This window comes from Phocoena phocoena, chromosome 16 (assembly GCF_963924675.1).
Source record: "Phocoena phocoena chromosome 16, mPhoPho1.1, whole genome shotgun sequence".
Lineage (NCBI taxonomy): Eukaryota > Metazoa > Chordata > Mammalia > Artiodactyla > Phocoenidae > Phocoena > Phocoena phocoena.
Window position 1 is genome coordinate 48,123,139 of NC_089234.1, and position 16,859 is coordinate 48,139,997.

General features: G+C 53.6%; 1 protein-coding gene across 1 annotated transcript in view; it reads left to right on the top strand.

Moving 5' to 3' along the window:
* Window positions 1-12,074, top strand: part of LOC136136034 (synaptotagmin-15-like) — a 35,160-nt gene extending 23,086 nt beyond the window's left edge. Inside the window, 10 exon segments of the mRNA XM_065893916.1 lie at window positions 3,194-3,289; window positions 3,790-4,343; window positions 4,585-4,703; window positions 5,365-5,557; window positions 6,097-6,239; window positions 7,188-7,483; window positions 8,978-9,148; window positions 9,773-9,896; window positions 10,829-11,008; window positions 11,932-12,074. Of these exon segments, the coding sequence (XP_065749988.1) occupies window positions 3,194-3,289; window positions 3,790-4,343; window positions 4,585-4,703; window positions 5,365-5,557; window positions 6,097-6,239; window positions 7,188-7,483; window positions 8,978-9,148; window positions 9,773-9,896; window positions 10,829-11,008; window positions 11,932-12,074 (2,019 nt within the window).
* Window positions 12,075-16,859: the final 4,785 nt, after the last annotated feature.

A 16,859-nucleotide genomic window follows, 5' to 3' on the forward strand; every position in this document is an offset into this window, starting at 1 on the left:
GCAACCTAAATGCCCATTAACAGACGAATGGATAAAGAAGATGTGGTACATATATACAATGGAATATTACTCAGTCATAAAAAGGAATGAAAGTGGGTCATTTGTAGAGACATGGATGGACCTAGAGACTGTCATACAGAGTGAAGTCAGAAAGAGAAAAACAAATATCGCATATTAACGCATATACGTGGAATCTAGAAAAATGGCACAGATGAACCTGTTTGCAAGGCAAAAATAGAGACACAGACATAGAGAACAAATGTATGGACACCAACGGGGGAAAAGGGGGTTGGGATTGACATATATACGCTAATATGTATAAAATAGATAACTAATGAGAACCTGCTGTATAGCACAGGGAACTCCACTTCGCTGTACAGTAGAAACTAAAACAACATTGTAAAACAACTATTCTCCAATTTAAAAAAAAAAAAGGACCTTGAGATGGAGAGATTATCCTGGATTATCTGGATGGGCCCCATGTAGTCACAAAGGTTCTTATAAGAAAGAAGGGGACTTCCCTGGTGGTCCAACGGTTAAGACTCCACGCTTCCACTGCAGGGGGTGCAGGTTCGATCCCTGGTCGGGGAACTAAGATCCTGCAAGCCATGCAGTGAGGCCAAAAAAAAAAAAAAAAGAAAGAGGGAGACAGCACCTTTGGTCAATTAATCTGTGACAAAGGAGGCAAGAATATACAATGGAGAAAAGACAGCCTCTTCAATAAGTGATGCTGGGAAAACTGGACGGGTACATGTAAAAGAATGAAATTAGAACATTCTCTAACACCGTACACAAAAATAAACTCAGCATGGATCAAGGACTTAAATGTAAGGCTGGACACTATAAAACTCTTAGAGGAAAACACAGGCAGAACACCCTTTGACATTAATTGCAGCAATATCTTTGCGATCCACCTCCTAAAGTAATGAAAATAAAAACAAAAATAAACAAATGGGACTTAATTAAACTCAAAAGCTTTTGCACAGCAAAGGACACCATAAACAAAACAAAAAGACAACCCACAGAACGGGAGAAAATATTTGCAAACAAACTAACCAAAGAGGGTTTAATCTCCAAAATATACAAACAGCTCATGCAGCTCTATGTCAAAAAAATAAATAAATAAACAACCCTATCAAAAATTGAGCAGAAGATCTAAATAGACATTTCTCCAAAGAAGACATACAGATGGCCAAAAAGCACATGAAAGAATGCTCAACATCACTAATTATTAGAGAAATGCAAATCAAAACTATGAGGTACCACCTTACAGCAGTCAGAATGGCCATCATCAAAAAGTTTACAAACAATAAATGCTGGAGAGGGTGTGGAGAAAAGGGAACCCTCTTACACTGTTGGTGGGAATGTAAATTGGTACAGCTACTATGGAGAATAGTATGGAGGTTCCTTAAAAAACTAAAAATAGAACTACCATATGATCCAGCAATCTCACTCCTGGGCATATATCTGGAGAAAACCATAATTTGAAAAGATACATGCACCCCCATGTTCATTGCAGCACTATTTACAATAGCCAAGACATGGAAGGAACCTAAATGTCCATTGACAGATGAATGGATAAAGAAGATGTGCTATGTATATACAATGGAATATTACTCAGCCATAAAAACAAACGAAATAATGCCATTTGCAGCAACATGTATAGACCTAGAGATTATCATACTAAGTAAGCCCGTCAGAGAAAGACAAATATGATATCACTCATATGTGGAATCTAATTTTTAAAAAATGATATAAATAAACTTATTTACAAAATAGAAACAGACTCACAGATTTTGAAAACAAACTTATGGTTAACAAAGGGCAAATGTGGGTGGGAGGGATGAATTAGGAGCTTGGGATTAAAATACACACACTATTATATATAACATAGGTAACCAACAAGGACCTACTCTATGGCACAGTGAACTCTACTTAATATTCTGTAATAACCAATATGGGAAAAGAATCTGAAAAAGAATTAATATACATATATGTGTAACTGAATCACTTTGTTGTACACCTGAAACTAACACAACATTGTAAATCAACTATACTCCAATAAAATTTAAGAAAAAAAGAAAGAAAGGCAGAAAAAGTAGATACGTAGATGACAGGAAGTCGGAGAGATGAGAAAGTGCTGCTGTTGGCTTTGAAGATGAAGGCAGCTTCTAGAAGCTGGGAAAGGTCAGGAAGTGGATTTTCCCCAGAAGGGAAGCAGCCCTGCAGGCCCATTTTAGTCTTCTGCCCTCCAGAACTGTAAGGTAATATATTTGTGTTTTTCTTTTTTTTTTTTTTTTTTTTTTTTTTGCGGTACGCGGGCCTCTCACTGCTGTGGCCTCTCCCATTGCGGAGCACAGGCTCCGGACGCGCAGGCTCAGCAGCCATGGCTCACGGGCCCAGCTGCTCGGCGGCATGTGGGATCCTCCCGGACCCGGGGCACGAACCCGTGTCCCCTGCATCGGCAGGCGGACTCCCAACCACTGCGCCACCAGGGAAACCCATATTTGTGTTTTTTAACCACTAAATTTGTGGTTATTTGTTACAGCAGCAACAGGAAACTAACACAGACATCCAGTTCAGACCTGAGGGGAAAGACGGGGAGGTCTGGGGCCACTAAAGCCCCATTTCCTGAGACACCGCCCCCATCTCCAGCCTGGTGAAAGCAGAGGTCAGGGCCTCAGGTCTTCCAGACACTCCAGCCAATAAGACTGGTCGCGGAGGGAGGGGAAAGGGCAGTGGGGGAAATGCCCTGCCTCCACCTAGCAGGGTGAGGGGGTGGAGTGGAATGAGAGGTCCCACTCCTCCGGGACACTTTCGGGGCCCCATCTTCTCACCACCCCACGCCCATCTAGATCCTGAAAAAGACTGACCACATTTCCTCTGCACTCTAGCGACCAAAGGCTCCCAGATAAACTCCTTCCCCTGAAGGGAGAGGGATCCCTGTTCACCACCCATCCCACCTCAGGTCATTTAGGGCTCAGGCAGGGCGAGGCCTAAGGCACACTGACGGACTGGCGGGCTCTTCACCTTGTCTACCCTGCCTCCTCCTTCCCTTGATAGGCACAGGTGTCACTTGGGAGCAAGGTCCGGGCTCAGGCTCTGTCTTTGGACACAACGTTCAAGACCGTGAAACAACAAGACCGACCCTCCCTCCGCCCACAGATATCTTCCTTTCCTTCCCCACTTACAGATGCTTCGAAGTCTAAGACGCTCCCACAAGAGCTCTCCGCAGGGACGCCCTGCGGGCCCTGGGAGAGTGCTCATCCTCTACGGGGCTGCACGCTGGGTGAGAGCAGGCTGCGGACCAGGAGGGCCTTTACTCCAGCCTCTCCGTCAAGGTTGCGTTCACCAGCCTCCATTGGCGTAGCCGCTGCAGTCTGACAGTAATCACTATAGAAATAGTGACAGTGGGTGGTTAGGACTCCTCGCTTCCACTGCAGGTGACACGTGTTGGATCCCTGGTCACGGAACTAAGATCCCGAAAGCCTCACGGCTGGGCCAAAAAACAAACAAACAAACAAAGGTTACTGTGGTGCAGAGTAGGGAGGAGGCCTAGGCGAAACCGCCCTCCGTCAGATAATCACAATAGAGGCTGGCACGCGCCGCGCTCCCCCAACCTTGAGCCAGTCACCTATCTGAATACATTAGATACGTTAACCCTAGAGGGAGTACTATTATTAACCCAACTGAGCTGCGGAATCTGCGCTCTCCAACGCCTCATTGCTGTGTCTATTGAGCCGGCCAACCTGTAAACCTGGACGCTGCCCTGCGCTCCCCCGCGGTCAGACCGCAGCGCCGGGGCCGGACAGGGCGCGGAGACTCGGCCCTGAAATCCGCGAAAGCTCCCGGGAGCAGGGGTCGGAGCTGGGCCTCAGTCTGCAGAGGATCTGCGGAAGGTGGAGGCGCATTCCTAGACGGGCACAGCGCGTGCCAAGGCCGCCAGGGGTGAAGAGCCAGGTGCGGAGCCGTCTACCAGACGCGGGCGGAGCAGGCTTTAGCTCTGCGCCCGGGAAACCTGGCCCTCGCGCCTCAGCCGCGGGGAGCCCCGGGCGCTCCGCCCCGCGCGGAGCCCTTCGGTTCCGGGAGCGCATGGTCGGCACCGCGCCGTTCCAGGGCCACGACCAGGGCCGGGCAGGGGCGGAGCCGCGGCCTCCGGGAGCTGGGTCCCTGCCCCCGCCGTTCTTTGCTGACCGGAGCGCGAAGAGGTACTGTCCCCCGCTTCCGTCCGACGGCCCCGCTCGGCGCTTTAAAAACCCGCCCGGCTGCAGCGGCGGCGGCGGGAGGCGCGACCGAGCCCCGGGCCCGCGCCCCAACGGCCGGCCAGAGCAGCCCCATGGAGGGTAAGTGCCCTCGCCTCCTCACCCGCTACCCCGGCGCCGCGCTCCGCGCCCCGGCCCCTCAACCACCCGTTGCAGCACTTTCCCTCACCCCGCGGGCCTCTGCTGGGGCGCAGCCCTGCCTTGCCTCCCGCTCCTAGCGGGGTGCGGGGATGGAGCGTAAGGCCCGCTCATCGCAGCTAGCTGCGGGTCAGGAGGTGTGGGTGTCTTTCCTTCTCACCACCCAACCGGGTCCTGACCCCAGAGCCCGGGAAGCCCCGCGCCCGCACGTGACCCGAAAGAGGGACCTTCCTTGCTTAGCGCAGGATCGAGGGTCCGAGCTCTCTCAGCCGGCTCAGACTGAAGCCTCCCAGGTCCGGGCAAGTGTGGGGTGCAGGTGCCGGTAGCAGAGTGCCTGTGTTTTGGTTTCTCACGCTCGCTGCTCCCATCTACATCCACATCCCCTCCACCGCCTCCCACCGACTCCGCTAAGTGGGCTTGCTGTGAGAGAGGGCTCGGTGGAGGGAGCGATTTTTAGTAGAGAAAGTTACAGAATTCAAGCTACAGTCCAGCCTCTCAGCAGGTTCCAGGACCCAAAGGGTAGGGCTGTGAGTGCCCCCCAGGGCGTCATCCCTTCCCCTGCTTTCCTTAAGTGCAGGGTGCCCAGCTCACCCTCAAGCCTGAACAGGAGTCCAGGGAAGATGGCGGTTCTCATAAGAGAAGGGTTAATTTCTACGCAGGAGCACAAGGAAATGGTTCATTTCACCCAGAATCCCAAGTCCCGGGCCAGCTGCTTTCCAAGGGAAACCAGAAAGCTCTGCCCAGTGCACTAGGACCATAAGGGAAATGGTTTCTCCTTGAGACCCAGCAGAGCCCAGCCAGCAGCAGCCCTCCCCAGCAGATACATTAAACCTGCCTCTGTGTTATCCCTGGGGTCTAACCCAGGGGGGTGGGCTTGCTGCTCAAGTTCTGTCCCCAGCCTGCCAGTGGTGTGAAGGGGAGTGGCTTTCCCCAGGCTTCACATCCCGGTGGTGTCTGCCCCCAGAGCAGGTGGCCCTGGTGATTGGGGGCATCCGTGGGGGACTGCTGCTACCGCTGCTGTTGATGGTGGTGAGCCGGTGTCTCTGGAAGAGGCTTCGCGTCACGTTCGCCTATGAGGAGCTGTCAGGGACCACGGCAGCCTCCAGCACACAGGGACACAAGCTCTGCCCACCGGATGCCAGGACCCAGGTGAGCAGGTGAGGCAGGATTGGGGCCTTGGGGCCAAGGGAGCTCCTGCTCTTGCTTCGGGCCCTCCCTGTGGCGTTTCCCCTGGAGCGGCATGGGGAAGGAAAGGTCTGTTTATGGAGGGCCTCCTCTGTGCTGGAAGCAGGCCGGGAGCTATCACAAAGAAACCCCACAGTTCTCACCACAGCTGTGAGGCAGGTGTTATGAAGCCTGTTTTCCAGCTAAGGAGAGTGAGGCTCAGTGGACGTAAGTAATGGGTCCAGATAGCACAACTAGGAAGTGGCAGAAGAGGCATTCAAACCCAGGCAGGCCTACTCCGGAAGCTGTGCTCCTTCTCCAAGTCAGCACTGCTGTGGGCAGACAGAGGTGTTGCCTCTGGATGTGTGTGTGTGTGCCCTGGTGTGGGCCCAGAAAATGGTGCTCTTGCCTCCTCCTGGCTCCGGCTGGCTTTTTCTCCTCCGGTGCCTGGCACTCAACCCCTCTGGGCTGAGCGCTCTGAGGCCACACTGTTCACTAGCCACCTACGTGTCATCTCCGTGCCTCTGGACAGGCCACCAGGTGTACCATTCGTAGTGCCCCCTTCCTTCCAAAGCCAAGACTGGGTGCCCCTGAGCAGCAGAGAGTGGGCCCAGGCCCCACAGGACCCCTGCCCAGCCCCGGAGCTCCTGCCTCATGCCACCCGCAGCAATCTTGGTGAGTGTGCCCACCAGGGCCTGCCCAGGGGTCATGGTCTGCTCAGGCCAGGGCGGACCCATCTGGCTTCATGGGCCTGGCTCCAGAAAAGAGCCTGGATGGCCCTGGGGATGCCAGAGTTACCCAGTGACCACTTTTTCCAGGTGCTTGCGTTTACCAAATGCCTGCCGCACCCCAGCCTGGGCCAGATATGGCTTCATGTGCCATTTTGGAGTTAGACCATAACTCTGGGGCTGGGGGAGGGATTATCACCCCATTTTACACATTAAAAAACTGAGGCTCCGGAGGTTAACAGTGCCTTGCCCAAGGTCACAGAGGCAGTAAGCAACAGATCTGGAATTGGAACCCTGATGTTCCTGGGTGCAGAACCTGTGCTGTGTCCTGCTTCCGGATGATGGGTTGGCCAATGCAGAAGGCGGCATGGTGGAAGCTGGGCGCACAGCTCTCTGCTGCCTCTGTGCTCTGAAGGCCTCCCCGGAACCACCCAGTAATCAGCTGGGCCCTTCTAATTTAAAGAGGAAGAACAGGGACAACACTATATTACTGAGACACCCTCTGGACACCACGGAAAGGGGCCAGGCCAGATGCTGGGAACTGCGCCCCGCCCTGCAGGCCCTGACCTCTGGGGGTGGGGGTCAGTCACAGGAGCGGGGGTTGAATGAATACTGTGGCCTCTGCTAGGAGCCCCAGGGAGGAGCAGGCCTGGATGTAGAATGTCTTAGTGCTGAGAAGGCCTCTTGGGGGAGCTGCACTAGAGAGAGGGGCTGTGTTCAGTCTGGAGAAGAGAGCGGGGCGAACGTGGTCAGGAGAGGCCAGTGAACTGCCTGGTCAAAGCTCAGCCAGGAAGGGCTGGGCCAGGAGAGGTGTGGCAGTGGAGCCCAGAGCTTGCTGTCCCCCATGCCCCTGCCTTCCCCTGGCCTGCCAGTCCTCCCAGCCCCTGTGTTGTAGGAGACGCATGCGTGGTGGGGACCATCAATCCAGAGCTCTACAAGATCCCGGAGGACAAAAGTGAGACCCACTTCCCTGAGGGCTGCCTGGGGCGGCTGTGGTTCTCTGTGGAATACCAGCAGCAGGCCGAGCGACTGCTGGTGGGCCTGATCCAGGCACAGCGGCTGCAAGCCCCCTCAGAGCCCTGTAGCCCCCTGGTGAAGCTCCATCTGCTACCGGATGAGCGGCGCTTCCTCCAGTCCAAGACCAAATGCGGAACAACCGGCCCACAGTTCGACGAGCACTTCGTCTTTCAGGTATGGCCTCCGGAGTGGGCAGGGTCTGGGGCCCTCTCCCTCCTGGGAAGGACAGACATTGCGCAGGAGAGCCCCAGCCTTCTGTGCTAACCACGGCTCTGCAGCCCCCAGGACCCCTGTGCCACAGGCTCTGCTTTACCCCTCCTGCCAGGTCAGGGTGTACAAGAGCCCTCACACTTGCATGGTGGGGGAAGATGAGAGACTTGAGGGATGAGGGGGCAGAGGGCTAGGCTCCTCCTGTCCAGGTTGCCTGGAGGTGAGAAACAGAAACATATTCTTGGAACACCCACTGAATGCCAGGCCCTGGCTCATGGAGCTCAAGGAGGCACCCCAAAGCCCTGGAACACGAGGAGCTCTCTGGCAAGGTTATCCACGGAAGGCGGAGGGGGAGACCCCCCAGGCCCCTTGGGGTGGGGGCAGGAACTCACCCGTCCCGTCAGAAGCCAGAGCAGGACCTGAGAGCCATCTTGCGACAGGTGGTGCCTTGGCAGCATGGTGGGCGGATGAGCTCAGGGTCTGGAGGTGCTGAGGCTGCCGGGGCACTGAGCCAAGCTCACGGCGGCCTGGGAGCCTCAGCAGGTGACTGGGGCCCTTACGGGAAGCCAGCAACCAAGAGCTGCCGAGAGGCCCCGGACAAACCTTTTTAAGAGCAGGGCAGCAGGCTGGTTGGCAAGGTAAGGAGAGGCCAGTCTGCATCTGGGAAGAGTGTGATTCCTGCCTTCTTCCGGGGCTGAGCACTGAGAAGAGGGGTGGCACGCGGCCCAGCCCCTGGCTGTCCTGCTGGTGCAGAGGCTGTGAGAATTCACAGGTGAACCCGCTCCTCTTAGGACATCCAGATCCAAGGTGGGGAGGCTTGGATCAGCCGCACGTCACGCTTGCGTGGTTACACCCATCACTTCCCTGCCCTGTCCCTGCACCGACTTGCTCCTGGCCTCTCTGTGCTTTACGGGGGAAGGGGAAGGAGAAGAAGAAGAGAAGAAAATCACTATTAATTAACCATCTGCCATTCGTGGTTTTATAACCCAGAGAGTAAGAAACATTATTCCGTTTTACAGGTGAGGAGACTGAGTCTCAGGGAGAGGGCTGTTCAGGTGCCCAACTCAGGTAGCAGAGACAGGCGGGTTCCCTGGGCTCCAGTGCGGGAGCCTCTTACACTTTTATGTGTAGGCAAATCATTGGATGCCCTGTAAAATGTAGATCCTGCTTCATGGGTCTGGGTGGAGCCTAAGGTCCTGCACTTCTGAGGTCCAGGGGGTGGTGTGTGCTGCTGGTCCTTGGAGCACACTCAGCGTGGCAAGGCTCTGGCACACCCTGCCACCTCCCCGGGATACTGGCCCAAAGGCAGCAAAGGGTCCCCTGAGGATGCCTGGGTTTGGGGTGCACAGGTCCCTGGTTGACACACCCCTCATGGAAGGATCCTGTATCCAGAACATACCACGCCATCCCATCCCCTGACTCCACACCTGAGCCCAGCTGGGCCCTCATCTCCCTCAGGTGCCCAGCAAGAGTATCACCCAGAGGGTGCTGAGGTTCTCGGTGTACCACGTGGACAGGCAGAGGAAGCACCAGCTCCTGGGCCAGGTGCTGTTCCCCCTGAAGACAGAGACCCTGGCGGGCGACTGTCGGCTCATCATCTGGAGAGACCTGGAGGCTGAGAGCCTGGAGGTAAAGGTCAGGGTCACCAGACATATGCCACCATGTGTCAGACTACCGTGGACAGCCAGCAGGTGTGGCCCAGCACCTGCTGGCCAGTGTCAGCCCTCATTATACTGCCCACCACCCCTACAAGCGTGACTCAGCATGGTGGGCCCGGGCCGGAGCTGCGTGGGACAAGGAGGGTGTGTGGAGCCTGGGCAGGGAGGGGTGCCTGAGCCTCTTTTGCCCTGGAGGTCAGATTACTTGGAGCATCCTGAAAAATCCACGTTTCGATTCCTATCCAGATCAGACAGCTGTGAAAGATGACACCCCAAACGGACCAGCCAAGGAAACTACCTACCCTTCCCCCAACCCCCAGTGAGGGTCCGGGTGGCTCAGAATAGGCCTTGGAATACCCCAGACCTGGGTTTGAATCCTCAGCTCTGGTCCTTACTACTGTGTGATCTTCAGCGTGCCCCTTCAACTCCCCAGACCTCAGTTTCCCCATCTGTAAAATGGTGGGTGGGCCTCCAGGAGGGAGTGTGGCTATGTCACGGAGTACCCAGGGCCTGCCTGCTGGGAGGAAGGAGGAGGGCATGGGGGCCTCCAGTACCTACCAGGGTGACAGGGGTGCTTTCCTCTCGGCCTCTCCAGCCTCCCTCCAAGTTTGGCGACCTCCAGTTCTGCTTCAGCTACGACGACTGCCTGAACCGCCTCACGGTGATCGTGCTGTGAGCCAAGGGCCTCCGACTCCTCCAGGGTGACACGAGCTTTGTCGGTAAGCCTTCGCCCTGGGGCAGGGCCCACCCCGTGAGCTTAGGACGCTCACCCCCGCCGTCCGGCTTCTGCTCGCATATGCTGCCAGGAGCATCACTGCCTCCCGAGCCACGCCCTCCCGCGCTGCACGGCTGTGGCGTGAGAAGCTGCTTCCTTATGTGAATCCCAGGGCTGCATCTCCTTGGCCTCCATCAAGACCCCTAAGACACCTGAGACCAAGTTTGCCCCTCCCTTTTCGCAAAGCGGTGTCTTGGCTCCTTGCGGCGCTGCCTGACTCCGCCCCTGCCCTTCTGCGAAGGTTCCAGTTCCTCCAGGAAGAGGCCCTGAGCCCCCCTGCCCCGGGAGCTGGGGGTGGCGGGGGCACCCCTGCGTGCAGAGCTGGTCACTCAACTGGAGCCTGGGAGCTGGGGGCACCCCGCATGTCTCGCCCCACTGTGAACCCCCCCAGCCACACAGTGTCCGCCCCCACGCGTCTCTGCCTCTGGCTCACTATAAGCGAGCTGGCATTCCACCCTCCACTGCGGAGCCAAAACCCATCTAAGCCGCCCCCCAAAAAACTTGGCCTCTGAAGAAGGTGTTTAGGGGCCCCAGGAGGCCTGAGCACCCGGCAGGCAGGACCTGCCCCCTGTGGGGAGGGATGGGGGTGTGGTGCCAGGTTCCAGGAACAAAGGCCAGCCCAGCCGTGGGTGCGTGCAGGAGACAGAGAGGAGAGAAGGGGAAGGGAGCCGAGCGTTTCCTCGGCTGCAGGCAGTACACTAATCAACCCCGTAATCAACCCCGTTTCCTCTTGTAACGCCCTTTGGCTGCAGCAGCTGTGAGTAATGGGGTCCTGGCGCCCAGGCGGGGCATGTGCCCTCCCAGCCGGACCTCCCACAGGCTGGAGGCTGGGCCCCTGCTCGCCCCTCCTAGCCCGCGGTCTGCACTGCCCCCCAGGTGTGCTTGTCAAGGTGTCTCTGATGAACCACAACAAGTTTGTCAAGTGCAAGAAGACTTCGGCTGTGCTGGGCTCCGCCAACCCTGTGTACAGCGAGACCTTCAGCTTCAAGGCCGACCCTGCCGAGCTGGACACGGGGACCCTCAGCCTGACAGTGCTGCAGAGGGCCGAAGGGGACAGTAAGGCTGCTCCCTTAACCTCAGGCCGTGGGGGCAATGGGCAAAGGAGGAGCTGCTGTGCATTCAGGAAGCACGGACCCTTTGGAGGGAGCTGTATGGTTTCTGTTCTCCGCCTAAGGAAACTAGCGCTCAGAGAGACTGAGATAATTGCCCAAGAACACGGAGCTTGCTAGTGAGAGAGCTGCGATTCACACCCAGCTTTACTCTGGTTTGATTGTCCATAGCACCCTAGAAAGAGGTTAAAGGATGGCCTCTGCTACCGCCTCCTGGAGCAAATCACCAGAGAGGTTGGGAGATGGCACAGCTACGTGCCACCAGCCCAATGACCAGGTGCCGTGGGTCTTTATGGGCTCTTGTGTTGCCTCACGCCTTCTGTACAAGGCTTGAGGGTCCTGGGTAAGGTTCAGTGTGGATGAGAGGGTGGAGTTATCCCAGGCTGCTCTCCCATACTGCCCCCCACCCCAGTGTCCACTGTCACTGAGGCAGAGCTGTCGGGCCAGCTGGTCTCATGGGCCAGAGCTTAAGCCCCTTCTCCACTGTGGTAGTTGGTAGGTGAAAATCATTGTTGGATACTCCCCCTGAATATACAAGTAGGCTGATGGAAGACGGCTTCCTTCTGGAGGGGCCCCTTCCTCCCTCAGCTCTTTGATGTGAGGCAGGTTTGAGGGCCCACCGGGAGGGTGGGGGCAGAGTGGGTGCCCCAACGGAAAGGCAGGCTCTCCACCTGGGCTCCCTTCCCCTGCCAGCTACCACTCCAGATCAAAGTCAAGACCTCTTTGAAGGCTGTTGAAGAGGGAGGGGGCTGGCTACTTCCTTCGAGGGGAGAGTGAGAGAGAGAGAGGGAAGGCACTGGGGATGGCTGAGGTCATGTGGCTTCTGGGCTCCAGAGAATGACAGTGTTCTCCCGCCCCGCCCCCCTGCAGGGAGCCCCGAGTTGGGCCGGGTGGTGGTGGGCCCCTACATGTACACCCGAGGCAAAGAGCTGGAGCACTGGAACGAGATGCTTAGCAAACCCAAGGAGCTGGTGAGGCGCTGGCACGCGCTCTGCCACCCCACTGAGCCCTGACCCCGGCAGGGACCTCGGGTCTGCTCCAGGAGCCCTATCTCCCCACAGCCAGGCCTGACAGCCACAGGCCTGGACGCTGCATCCAGCATTCTCACTGGGCTGCAGGACCAGCCCGAGCCGGGGGATCACGAGTGCCGATGTGCAGGAGAGAAGAGACGACAGGAGAGCCCCTGCTAGGACAGTGTTGCGGCCGCTGGGCTACATCTCACCAGCACGAGAGGCCCTCCCGACTCATTCCATCCTTCTTTACCCATGGGGCTGCCTGGGCTTGGAATCCTGGCTCCTGGTCATCCCAGTCTCGAATTGGACCGGAATCTCAGGCATTGGGAAGAAATACTCTCTAGAGTGAAAGCATAGCTGTGCACGTTGCATGGAGTGCCAGGGAAACTTGGAAAACTGATGATGTGTTGATGCTCAGCCTCCACTTTTTTCCTCTGTGGTTTCTCTGCCTTCTGCCTGGTGGAGAAAATGAACTGCCCAAAGCGTTTATTTCGGTTGGTCCACAATAAATAGCACAATCTGAGAAACTGGATCAGCATGTAGGTGTGGAACAGTCCCCAGGATGCCTGGGCAGCACGGCTTGGGAGAAAAGGCTCCTGGGGATCGCGACTCACTCGCTTCACACCTGCAGGAGAAAGCAGCCCACCAGGTACCAAGTGGTGGACGGGTTCTGGGCGTCCGCTCCTGGGGCTCTCACTTTGGGCATGAAATGGTGAAAGCATGTGGCCAAAGCATAGCCCATAGGGCTGAAAGCTTTTCCCGTAAACCTAGCAATTCCACTATGATTATTGTGTTGTGGTAGGTGTCGGTGTAAACTTCATTAAGATGGAAGTCCCCTCAACTTCCCGTGAAGATGTACTCAAGGTCACCGGCAGCCCTTGTGCTTGTCACTGTTACTTATCAGGCAGTTTGTGTTGTCACCCAAATGCTACTAAACTTGCAGATCCAAGCCTCGTTACTGTGTAATTCGGACAACACTTAGAACAGAATCTTCTCTTTTCTTAGGCAGTGAAGCAACTTCTGCAAAAGCAAGTAGTGAATGTTGACGTCGGTTTGTGCCTCTTTGACTTCACCTCCATTGTCTGCCAATGCACAAATATAAGCTTTGCTGGTGGTGGTCCATACGCACAGAATACCTTGTGTTTGCTTTTCCTCACTTATTTCACGGGTACATTTTTAATGTAGTCCACGCTCCAGGAATTTCTAATAGTGCTGTAGCACACACATAATAGGCATTCTCTGTGTGTTTGTATAGCCAGCTACTAAAATGGAACTGTTCCGCTTTCACCTGGGGTCATGAAACCACAGGTGCCAACCACCTCCACATTTCAAGGGGAGGTTCATGGCTGTCAGTGACCTTTCCAGGGCCACTTGGAAAAGTTGGTAAGTTTTCCCTTTGCAGGACAGAATGGACGGGTATGGCCTACTCACGGTTGAAAAATCTCAATGGCAAGAGACAGGCAGGCTCTCTGCTCTGATGGGGAGGCGGGGGTGATATACTGGACTGGCCCCCGTCTACAGATGCAGTCAGGGTAAAAAATACACAAGTGCCTCCCGTAGACCAGAGACGACAGCCAGCCTGGGCTATCTCAATACTGTCCACAAGGTGACCCCAGCAGAATGAAGGCCTTGGCATTTCCATAAAACATTTAGAACCAGCTTCTCAATTTCCACACCAAAAATGTGCTAGAATTTGGTTGGATTCTTCATGGAGTATATAGATCAGTTTGGTGGCCATTTGGTATCTTTACAATGTTGAATCTTCAACCCATTAACATGTATCCCTCTATTTCTTTAAGTCTTTTGCAAGTTTCCTTAAACATGTTTCATGGTTTTCAGGAACGTGTTTTTGCACCTCTTTTCTTGGATTTATTCTTAGGTGTTTTATATTTGTTTGTTTCCAATATAGAGAGATTCTATTGATTTTTGTATGTTGACTTTGTACCTAGTGAGTGGCCTTGCTCAAGTCACTTGTAATAGTTTGTCTGTAGATTCTTTGTACTTTCTTTGTATATAGTCATGGCCTCTGTGAATGGTAGTTTTACTTCTTCCTTTCCAATCTTTATGCCTTCTTTATCTCTTGCCAAATTGCAGTGGCTGGGTAACTGGACAAGAAAAGGAAATAAAAGGCATCCAGATCATGAAGGAAGAAGTAAAACTATATTTATTTGCAGATGACATGGTTTTGTATATAGAAAATCCTAAGAAATCCACCAAAAACTTTTGTGAATATAGAATTCTAGGTTGACACTTCCTTTTCTTTCAACGGCTTTAAAATGTTATTCACATTTCAGAACTTCTTTTTCTTTTCTTTCTTTTCTTTTTTTTTTTTGGCCACGCAGCATCCCTTCCAGGATCTTAGTTCCCAGAATGGGGAATGAACCTGGGCCACCACAGTGAAAGTGCCAAGTCCTAACCACTGGACCGCCATGGAATTCCCTAGAATTTCTTTTCTGTGTCTCCCTTTTATCTGACATCTTGGCCCCTCCAGCCCCAGCTGCCTTGGCAACCCCAATCTCCAGTGTCTTGTCTCTCCAGCTGCAGAGTGTCTGCTGCCTTTTCTGCCTCTTAGCCATGGCCCTCTGTCCAAATGCTCAGCCTCTTAACTAGAATCAGCAAGTTTCCTGAAGGGAAAAGTGGTTCACAGAATGTCAGCTCATCTCCTTGTGTTTTCCTTCTTCTGAGATCATGGTCCACCAAATGCTTGTCAACTTGGCAGCTCTTCAGCAAAGAAGTTTTCTGTATTTTGTTCAGGTTTTCCAGTTGTTCTCAGCAATGAACATAACTCTGACTCAAGCAGAAAAATAATTATTTTCTAAGAATTCTTCTCCCAGAAAAAGAATTCTTAGCAAAGAGTGATTTTATACAGGGAATTTGATGACACAAGTTACACAGCCTTCTTGGGAGGCTGATGAAGCTAAAAGGAGAAAAGTTGCTTGTATCAGTTGGCTATTTTTGGAATAATGGTGCATAACAAACAATCTCAACATCTCGGTGTTATACTAAAATGAGCATTTATTTCTCACACATCTGTGGGTCCGCTGAGTGTGGGCTGATCTAGGTTAGGCAACTCACTTTCAAGCTGTGGGTCTGGCCAGGCTTGGGTCCTCATCCAGGCCTGCTCCATGTTTGTTCATTCTGAGCTCCAGCTGAAGGGGCAGCAGCTACCCAGGGAAAGCTCTTCTCATGGGGAAGGCAGAAGAAGGGCAAACACATTTCTACCCTCTGCTTGTGTTGTGTCACCTAATATCCCATCGGCTGAAGTAAGTCATGTGGCCAAGTTCAAAATCAAGGGGCAGGGAGGTAAACTACACTTTTTGTGAGAGGAACTGCAAAGCACCATAGCAATGGATACAGCTACGGGGGGCGGGGGGGTTAAGGATTGGGGTGATAACTCAGTGCACCATACTGATGTTCCCTAGAAATGGGGAAAGCCAGGCCCTGTGCTTGGCTGTGCAGGTGCAGTCCCTGAGGAGGAGACCTCCCTGCCTCATAGCTGCTGCCACGTCTCAAAGCCATTGCTGCCTATTTGGTATCCCATAATGATGACTGGGCAGAATTTGCACAGATTCTTTGCTCAAATTACTGCAAGAGCCTTGAGCATCCTGCTGTCATAAATGTCACAGTCAAAGGGAGAAAAGGATGATTTTTTACCTTCTTTCCACTCTCTAGCTTCACCTGAGTGTCTCACATTTGGTAAACTCATCCTGGAACCCTGTTCGTAAGTGTCAGGAAGCATAATTTCCAGACTTCCATTTCCAAAAAATGTAATAAGACCTTTAAAGGGGATGGGGAGGGGGCTGTGTGCCAACCCACACTCGGGCAAACCTGAGTCACAGGAACCTGCAGAGAAAGGAGGCTCTTGAAGAACCCTCGTGAGTACTCTAGCTCATAACTGGTCATGTTAGAACCTCTCCTGCCCCTTAGGTGGCCTTCCCACACCCCCTCCCTGCCCCTGTGTGGATGATCAGAAATCCCTGTTAGCAAGTTGGGAAAAGAGGAGTGGGAGCACAAATTGGAGAAACAGGAAAACAGTGCTCCAAGCCGATCTTCTGCTGTGGCCTGCTATAGGCATGAGCCCAGGTCAGGGCAGAAGTGAGGGGGAGGCGTACACTTTAAATGAAGTCAGAGATAACTAATGAGAACCTACTGTATAGCACAGGGAACTCTACTTAATGCTCTGTGGTGACCTAAATGGAAAGGAAATCCAAAAACAGAGGGGATATATGTACATGTATAGCTGATTCACTTTGCTGTACAGTAGAAACTAACACAACATTGTAAAGCAACTATACACCAATAAAAAATTTAAAACAAAAATTAAAAAATAATGAAGTTGGAGGTTTGGATCACTGGATGACTGGACATTTCAAGTGCTGAACATAACCTGTTTTTGCAAGTAGAAGTTATAGGAAAAATTTATTGTTACATAAGAGTGCTCAGAAAAGTCATGGGGCTTGCCCTAGATTTTATCCAAATGGCAAGGAGAAGCTACCTGCCAAGCAGGTTTGAATGGATGACTGGGGAAAAAAAGGATCAAGTATTTTGCTGATTACATTCTATAAGGCTGGATCTTTCAACAAAATGGATATATTTCTTAATTGAATTTGTTTGTTTGTGTTTTTGGCGGTACGCGGGCCTCTCACTGTTGTGGCCTCTTTGCGCAGGCTCAGCGGCCATGGCTCACGGACCCAGCCGCTCCGTGGCACATGGGATCCTCCCGGACCAGGGCACGAACCTGCGTCCCCTGCACCGTCAGGCGGACTCCCAACCACCGCGCCACCA